At 38.1% G+C, this 10110-nt stretch overlaps 1 protein-coding gene across 1 annotated transcript; it reads right to left on the bottom strand.

Moving 5' to 3' along the window:
* Positions 1 to 7668: 7668 nt before the first annotated feature.
* LOC102621851 (histone H3.2) lies at positions 7669 to 8399 on the bottom strand. Its single transcript, XM_006493587.4, has one exon. It carries the CDS (start codon positions 8283 to 8285, stop codon positions 7875 to 7877), a length of 411 nt encoding a protein of 136 aa, XP_006493650.1. The 5' UTR covers positions 8286 to 8399; the 3' UTR covers positions 7669 to 7874.
* Positions 8400 to 10110: the final 1711 nt, after the last annotated feature.

The raw sequence follows: 10110 nt of genomic DNA, 5'->3' as shown, positions 1-10110 counted from the left end.
ATTTTTAACATACCATGATAAAAATATTCTTTTCTCTTTAAAACAATAGGGAAAGACGTAAAATAGAAAATATTCGAAAAAAAACACAAATTCATTAATTGGCTCAAATCTTTTGAATGAAAAGGACATTTTGTACCCTACGTATCTTTGTTGTCATTAGAGATGAAAAAAAAATCCGAATCATCCGCAAAGATACAAAAGATTCGGATCCAGAGTCTATATGCACATATCCGGATCCGGATCTGAATGCGCTTGCATCCAGAAAGCCGATATCCGGATCCGTCTGATTTTTAATTAAATTATTAATTTAATCAATTTTCAGTTGGAAAATATATAAACTAAAAAAAAACTAGTCCCAGCAACCCTAAAAGCTAAAACTAAAATCGCATGCACTCACGACTTCCCCACCGCTCACAAGCAGCCGCTGCAGCTGAAATCGAAAACAACCCCAAATGCCTCACCGTCGAATGCCATCTGCCTTGCAGTCGTTATCATCGAACGCCGGTTGCCTCACAGAGCTGGGCACGCATTGCTGTCGTTGAACGCCAGTTGCTCTGCCTCACCTCACTGACCGCACTTGCTGTCATCAAACGCCGGCACGCCGCTGCATCTCTGGCTCGCTAAGCACACCACACAATACACATGGCTGCATCTCTGTAATCTTCCTTGGCTTACAAATTAATTCAATTCTTTAATTAGGTTTTTTTTTTCCTGTCTTACAAGCCGTACAAAATCAGAGCAACAGCCACCACATGTCGAATCCAATGCAACACATCTCCCGATTGATCCCTATCCCAGGATGCGTCTGGATCTAACAACTTGGCTAATTTGAACGGAGACAAGTAGCCACCGTTGGCATGCTATTGCTGTTGCTGCTGATTTTGAAGATTGAATTTAACGGTTTTAATCCTCTTTATTTCTCCGAATCTCAACGACGACTTACAAAAATTTGACTGATTAATTGATGAATTAATTAACAAGTAGTAAGAATGAATTTATGGTTTTTAGTTTAATTACTTTAATTAAATGCATTAATTTTCAATATAATGTAAAATTGTAAATATTTAATCTTATTTTTAAATTGTTAAATTTTAATTTTTGCGGATCAAGTATATGTAATATTCGCTCATAATCCGTGCAGATATTATCCGCATCCGGATCTTATCTGCATTCTGATCTGTAGATTTTGCCATCCGATAAAATTTATAAATACTAATTTATGCAAACTTATAAATACTATGTAGTTTTTTTATCATTAAAATTTTTAATTTTATAAATACCAAGTAGTTATTTTATATTAAATTATGTTATTTAGGAGCCTCTAGAGAGTATTAAAATTTGTATTTTTTTTAACTGGTTAAATGCTATCACTAGAGGATATATATATATATCCTATTTTTTGAGTGTGTTCACGTTAAAAAAAAAAGTGTCCGCAACTAAAAATAATTATATATCTCCATATAGACATCAACACCCACACAAATAACTAATTAATTCATCTCGGTATCGTAATCCTATATTTGTATTTATTCTATTTCATAGATAAATTTGATTAGATAACCTAACACATTTTAATATTCAATCAGAAGCCCAAAGTCAAGTATTTTCCATTTTACTATGGCTTTCAAAATCATGGAAGTTCTACTTTTCATAAAGGAGGTCGCAACCAACTTAAGGAGGAGTTGCTTGTGTTGTGTTAACTTTGCCCCTTCGAAATAAATAATAATCAATATATACGATGTAGACTCCCTGGATCGGCCAAAACAACTTTCCAGTTTAATTGAAATTTGTCACTTAAAAATTATTAACGTCAAATTAAAGTTGGTTGAGGGGTGACTTTCCAGGAAGCATCAGCAAAGGAAATAATGAGTTTAATTAATGAATATTATATATCCCAATTGCATATATTGAATATATAAGAGTAAAAAGAAAGGGCCATAAATCAAATTAAGTGAAAAAAAACATTAACAAAAACAAAATCGGCAACACAACGAGATAAAGAGAGATCATGGAGAAAAAAGAGATGATCGAGAGATATGAGAGATCGTGTAAATCAGGGAGACATATCATCGAACTTTATTGGTTCCCCTGTCCCCTGGCCCTTCGTAAGGAAGGCTACGGGAACTGCTGGTTGTGCAACCAAAGCATTCATGGTGATCCGAGCTACTTTTTCGCCGGTGGTGCTGACCATGAGGTTTTTCGTAATTGTGAGTTTCATATCCATAAATCATGTGTTGAGTTGCAGAAAAAAAATCCACCATTCGTTTCACCCTGGCCATCAATTGACAATCGATAAATCAAGAGTCTTGATTGAATGTGGAGACTGTAAAGTCTGTGGATACCATCTGGAATTTATCTTCTACAAATGTGTTGCATGGAACTGTGACTTTAGGATGCATGTTGAATGTGCATATCTGAAGCCCAACATAAAGCACGAAGCTCATCAACAACATCTTCTTACTTTGGTAGATAATTGCAGATACACAAACACAAACACAAACGCATGCAAAGCATGTAATTCTGCGATCAAGAGTCTTTTTAATGTTTGTTGTGTTGAATGTAACATCAGATTTCATCTTCAGTGTGGCAACAGCAGCTTGGTCTCGCTACCAGAGACTATTATTGTCCATGAACATCACCAACAGCATCCTCTCATGATACGCACCTCCGCCTCCAATCTTCTTGATGATGGTGATCATTCTTCTCTGTCTCTGATATTGTACTGTGACGTGTGCAAGAAAGAAACAATTAATCAAAAGTATCCTTTCTATTCTTGTTCTGATTCTGAATGTGACTAAAACGCTCACGCGTGTTGCGTAGTCACTGATGACGATGTCGTACAAGTGAATGACATCGGCAGAGAGAAACGGATACATTTCAGCCACAGACATTACTTAACTCTCCTTCAAAACGAGAGGAACATTAATGGTAATATTTGCTTTGTTTGCGAGAAACTTATCCAAGGCGGCCGCGATCATAATAGTAATATTCCAGCTTATGGTTGCGATTTCTGCGAATTTTACCTTCATAAATCGTGTATGGATCTGCCTAGAGAGATTCAGCATCCCTTCCACCTAATTCATACGTTAACTCTCGATTCTACTGATTTTTACAGCGAGTGCAGAGCATGTCATAAACATTGTCGTGGCTTCATTTATAGTTGTTATGAATGCAACTTCAACTTGGATATTGCATGCGCTTCTTTGCAGCTGCCTTCAATAAGTTACCAAGGTCATCATGAGCACCCTCTTACTCTCTTTAATAAATTATATTTTACACCAAAATGTGTTGCCTGCAATTTTGCTACCTCTTGCGTCGGCCCCTTTTTACGTTGTGTGATTTTCAACTTCAATATACATCTCATGTGCTTACCCTTACCACAAACTATTCAACATCAGAATCACCACCATTCACTCACCCTTGTCGAACAAGTAGATGATTTTCAAGACGAGCTTTATAGTTGTGATGTTTGCAAGAAAGAAAGAGACCCTCGAGAATGTGTTTGCTACTACTGTGCAGCATGTCATTTTATGGTAGAATTAAACTGCGTCATTAGTGAGGTACGAACACACGCACGCACGCCTATTGCATTTGAAAAGAAATAATCCATATAGTTTTTTAATTCTGATTTTTGAAACGTTATACATATAATATATGCGGTTCTAGTGATGGCTAAAATCTTATAAATTAGTAAACTGTTGTGTACTTCCATCTCATAATTAAGTCATAAATGCTTCTATTTAAATCTTTTTTTTTCTTGGTTGCTTCTTAGGTAATTGGTTCCTTGAAAGGAGAGTTCGAAGGTGTACAACTAAGAACTATCAAGAGATCAATTGTTGATAAGGCGATCAGTAAAGGCTTAACCATAAAAGACATATCAGATTCCACTGAAGAGGGCCGAAAAAAATTGGATGATGTGTCGCCAGCAATTGAGGAGGAATTGGCCGTTAAACAGGGTATCTTAATTTTTTAGAACAGATGAATCTTGACTAACGATATTCATACAAAGTTATGATACAAAATGACATCAATCAATAACTGTCGTGTGTATGATAATAGTTGACTTTCTATACAATTATTAATGAAATTTTTATATGAGAAAGAAAATATCATAGAATTGTTTCTCATAGATTTTATATATTGTGATATTGATAAATTCAATGAGTAATATGAGAAAGAAAATATCATAGTATATGCTTTCCATTCCATTGACACATTATGTATCTGAATTCCAGTTATACTTCCTACTGGCGGGAGGGGTAAAAAGGGGTTTAAAAACTTTATACTGCACGAGCATCCGTTAACACTGTGCGAGAATGTGAAGGAAGGTGAAAATTTTCATTGCTATTGGTGTGGCGACTCTTTCCGGATGAATACTTCAGTTGTCACAACTGTAAGTTCTGTCCTTCAGGCTGCTCTGCTTGTGGCAATAACTTATACTCCTCGTCGGCCTCGGCCTGGGGTTGTTATTATATATGCGAACAATGCTGGCCAGAAACACCTGTTTTCCACCAATCATGCGCCGAACTACCGCATGAGATCCAAATTAGCTTTCATCCACACGCCTCCCTCCACCTTGCAGAAAAATCCAGTCTTTACGATATGATGATTAAGCCAAGTGATCAGAAGAAAGAAAAACAGATCTATGAGTTCTGTTGTGAAGAGTGCAGTTTCGAGATTGGTTATGGATCGGCTGCAATGCTCATGCAGTGCCAAGAAGGTAATCAAGAACACATCAAACATATCTGTCACGAGCATCCTTTGACCCTCATCATGATGAAGGAAGATTATGGGCCGTGCAAGCTATGCGATGTTATCATTCGCGGTCCTACCTATGGCTATGGCTGCACCCCATGTGAGTTCTATGCCCATAAGTCATGTTTTGAATTGCCGCACCAAGTTAGGCATCATTTTCACCCATCCCATTTTTTGGTTCTCGAAACGAAAAGATTTGATTCCGAGAATATTCCTTATTGTCAAGCCTGTGGTTCCTTATGTCGCGGGTTCAGGTACCAGTGTTCTGCTTATTGTGCATTTTCCTTGCATATTGAATGCGCCACTCTGGCACCAAACATAAAGTACATTGGTCATACGCAGCATCTTGTTATTCGAATAGATCATGTAGATATGGATATATCTTCCCAGGGCAGAGGATGGGCATGCAATGCATGCGGGTTTGATATTGATCATCAGGTTGCCGCTCCCTTTCTCCGTTGTGTGGAATGTGATCTCAATTTTCATGAGGAATGTGACACAGAACTGATCAAACATTTCAGCCACCCGCATCCGTTGGTTCTATGTGACAATGAAGAGGAGGAGACTAATGATGATAAAGTTTGCTATGCATGCAACAAACTTATCCAAGCGGGGCCAGCAGCATACATTTGTAATTCCTGCAAATCATGCTATCTTCACAAATCTTGTTCTGAGTTGCCGAGACGGATCCAGCATCGCTTCCACAAAAATGTTCTCACTCTGGTTTATACTGCAGCAAGCCGACAATGCAAAGCTTGTTGTAAATACTTCAATGGCTTTACTTATAACTGCAGCACTTGCAATTTTTATCTGGATCTCGACTGCGTTTCACCCCGGCCTTTATTGATATTCAGAGGTCATGAGCACAAGCTTACCATCTTTGACAAGTTATATAGCAATCAGATGTGCCAAGGCAGCTGCAATTTTACCTCTCCCAACGCCTACTATCTGCGTTGTGTGAAATGCGATTTCAACATCCATCTCTGGTGCATCCCCCTACCAGAAACTATAAAACACGAGAGTCACCATCATTCCCTTATCTTAGCGGATAAGTTGGCAAACGATGATTATGAGGATGAGGTTTGTGATATTTGTGAGGAGCAAAGAGACCGACGAGAATGTGCTTATTATTGTGCAGAATGTGACTTTGTTGCAGAATTTAGCTGCGTGAGATCTTTGGTACGTAGGCCAATTATATTCGTGCATATATATATGAAGTGTTCTCTCCCGCAAACGCGAGCATGAAATTTTGTGTGGAATTAGTGTTTTACGCCATCCTTAATCATTTTAAGATGGCCCAAATCCTTTTGCTACACCGTAAAACTCTGAATCTGCATGAAAATTTATGAGGATGTCTGCGGGAGAGAATTTTCGTGTCTATCTATAATTTGATGGAAAGTTTTCCAATCTGAGAATCCCTGACTTTACAAAGCGCGGTACTTGTTTACAATATTATAAACAGCCTTTTAACACATTGTAAATGAGTGAAAAAAAGTTGTTTACAACACTATAAACGGGTCCCGGAAATGTCCAGTATTCCTATACTGGAACTGGAAGCTGACTCATAATTGAATTGTCTATATCGTGAGCATGCATCATATTGATATACAGCTAACTAACTGATGATGATGATTTACCTTAATTGTTGTTACTTTTGTAATTGTATACAGGTATTAGTTTGCTTGAAGGAAAACTGCAGAGATGTTCCGTTAAGAGTCGTGAGTAAAGAAGCGGGGTTGACCATAGAAGATTTATTTGAATCTCTAACGGAAGAGGAGATTAAGAAAATAGATGACATCTGCATGGACATTGATAAGGAGATGGAACAAGTTAGTGGGACATTATCTTTGAGTAGCAGTGTAATTAACACGAGCGACTTTTCAGAAAAGGCTCCTAATTATTATTCGGATGAGACTTTGTTACAGTTAATGGTGACGCTCCACCGCAGTTATAACAGCGTATCATCGTTGGGGTGGGATTACGATGGTGTTGATGAGCAGAAGGTTGTCAATGTTGGCGGCTACAAGATCTCGAAGAAGTTGGCTCCAATTCTTGAAAAGTTGCTTTCAAAATATGGGGATCTTGCCGATTATGCTTTGAGTTTGAGCTCAGGTCTGAAGAATGATTTCGTTATCAGATTATGTGAGGTTGTGCAGAGCATGTACATGACTGTGACTATGGAGATATCGAGTGAGTTAATATTCAATTGGTGGTACCAACTCAGAATTGTGCAGCACGGAGGGATTAGAACTGATTTTGCCTTTAATCATTTGAAGTGTATCGTGCAATATCATTACACAATTGTTCACGAACGAGACAAGGACAGCGACCTTTACCAGCTTTATGTGAAGAAAGCTCAACATATTCGAGAGATTGATGAGCAAACAGCAAAACTAGAGCAACATAAGAAGCAATTAGAGGAAGATAATAAGCAGATAGAGAATATAATATCCAGTCATCCTAATGAGAAATCCAAAAGACAGGCAGAGAGCTTAAGTTCTGCTCTAGAATTGGAAATGAAAAAAGCAGGGGAAGGATTGCTCTGATATTTACGTGTTACAGAAGTTACACGGTCCGCTCTTCATCATGATTTTTCTTCATCATTTGTTTGTGGATTGTGGAAAAGGGAGCGATGAAGTGGGTCCACTAGAAAAATACACTAGCATGGCCATTCTTGGGATGCTTCATTTTGTTTGATATGCTCAAAAGTGGGCTATAGGTATTATCGATTTTGTTAAACGCATGGCCGGCGGCTAGCAAGGAGCAGTTGTCGGAACTTTTAACCAACATCTGGAACGCAAAACACAGATCCAACAAAGCCAACAACAAAATTTCAATATTTTCATTATGCGAGAATTGAAACATCATCCGAATATGAGAATCGTTCAAACACAACGATGTCATTACTGCAAATAAAATTGAATCCGCTATTCTTTTGCTTCATTTATAATGAAAGATAAGACTTTTAACAAACACATGGAATGCAAAAACAAAAACCCAACAAATGTAACAATAGATTCAAACTTTCCATTACATTCCAAAACAATCTTGCATACCCATTTCTTAGAAACTGAAACGCTAAAAGCCAAATCAGATCTAGATACAAATCAATTAATCGACTAAGCTCTCTCTCCTCTGATCCTCCTAGCAAGCTGAATATCTTTGGGCATGATAGTGACCCTCTTAGCATGAATGGCGCAGAGATTGGTATCTTCAAAGAGACCCACAAGATAAGCCTCAGCAGCTTCTTGAAGAGCCGCAACGGCGCTGCTCTGGAACCTCAGATCGGTCTTAAAATCCTGAGCGATTTCTCTCACGAGCCTCTGGAACGGAAGCTTCCTTATCAAAAGCTCAGTGCTCTTCTGGTACTTCCTAATTTCTCTTAAAGCCACGGTTCCTGGCCTAAAACGGTGAGGCTTCTTCACTCCTCCCGTCGCTGGCGCCGACTTCCGAGCCGCCTTTGTCGCCAGCTGCTTACGTGGCGCCTTCCCTCCCGTGGACTTCCTTGCCGTCTGCTTGGTACGAGCCATTTTCTGAAATTGGATGAGTGGAAAGCGTGTTTGTTTCTCAGGAAAATTTGAGGCGATTGAGATGTGGGTAAGAGACGAGTTGATGGTAATTTATAAGGGAAAAATGTAAAGAGGAGGGAAACTTGAAAAAATTTGCGCTTGTTCCTTTCAGTTTTCCAGAGTTCTTGATACGATGAGTTTTGGACCGTAGATTTATGTCAAATCTACGGCTGAGAATCTTTTATTAAAGATTGACGCGGATCGTAATCTGTGTGAATTTTTTATTTTGGCGGTATTCTTGAGGTTTTTTTTTCTACGAATTTTTCAAATTTAGGCAGCGCTGAACTAAATGTACCCAAATATATTACTAAGTACACCAAAATAAAACCAACGTCGTCCTTGGAGCTTATCAAGAAATCGGGTGCAGTTATATTGCCAGGTTTTTTTAGCAGCTCGCTTGAAGCCCATGACTGATTTGAAAGACTTTAATTGAATTTTTTTGGCACCGCAGTGGATCAAAATTTTAAGAAATCCATAGACCATAGTGCTGTTTCACTAGGGTGAGCATTCGGTTTAGTCAGACAAAACCGAATAATCCAAGAAATGCGAATCGATCAGGTTTTAGTTTTCAACCGAACCAAATTGATCACGGACCAGTGTTAAAATTTTTTAAAAAAAAATTAATTTATATGTACAATAATATTTTTTATTAGTATTTTTACATAAAACATATTTGATTCGTGATTACAATTAAATTGAACTAAAAAATAATCAAATTTAGGTGAAAAGTATAAAAATTTGGCTAATAATAAAATAAAATATTAAATTTCATAAACCGAATTATTTAAAACCGATCCAACCTAAACCGAATCAGGCTTAAAGAAAGAAGTTCAGTTCGTACTCGATTCATGTATTTTTGAACGGTTCGGCTCGACGATTTGGTTTTTAAGCAAAACCGAACCAAACCGCACCCCTCATTAATGTGATTAAGGTTTGGTTGAATGCTGCAATACACACTATAAATCCCAAATACATAATATCGCATTACTCTAACGAGGAAAACGATTACAATTTGGCACATCAACTGCGTCCACTTGCTGAGCCTAATACATTGAATTAAAGTTGTTTCCGAAAGCTTTAGTCAAAGAAATGCGCTGACAGAGTCCCTCCCGGTCCATCCACAATTGACTTGCCGCCCGCCACGTCGAGTCATATCTCCAATAATAACATGACACGTACTCCACATTCCGCACCTTCCAGTTCGTTTCCCGTTAACTCACTGTCCTCCCAGTTGTTTCCAGTTATTTTCCCTCCGCTATGAATTATATGATTGATTATGAAATATAAATACCCCCACTCTTGGGAAATCTTTTCATCATCGGATTCGGAGATTTCAAAAGCTATAAAATTCATATTCAAGGCAAATCATTCGGTAGTTTCTCTCATCAAAGTTAATTTAACGACGATGATGTCGATTTTCAGCTCGTTCGATGCCTTCTTCCCCGAATCGTACGGCCAGAAACTGAAGTTATCTAAGCCAAAAGACAGCGGCAACAACAACAATAACGTTGTTAATGATCGTATTATGAAGAAAAACGAAGACGGTGGCAGGTCAACGTCAACGCCACGGAAACCGACGCCGAACGACGCTAATATGATGACGCAGCAGAAACAAACCAAGACGAAGCTGCCGAGGTTTGCGCTGGAGCTCGATGGGGTCAACTGTTTCGAGACCATTGTTCCTTATTGAATTTTCTGTGTAAATTAATTAGTGAACAATTTTTGGAATTATTAAATTCAATTTTATGATTCTTTTGTATATTTGGCTAATTGCAAACAGCGACAA

The sequence above is a fragment of the Citrus sinensis genome, chromosome 2, assembly GCF_022201045.2.
Source record: "Citrus sinensis cultivar Valencia sweet orange chromosome 2, DVS_A1.0, whole genome shotgun sequence".
Classification (NCBI taxonomy): Eukaryota; Viridiplantae; Streptophyta; class Magnoliopsida; order Sapindales; family Rutaceae; genus Citrus; species Citrus sinensis.
Note: the sequence above shows the minus strand (reverse complement) of the source record. Positions and strands in the feature narration are given on the sequence as shown.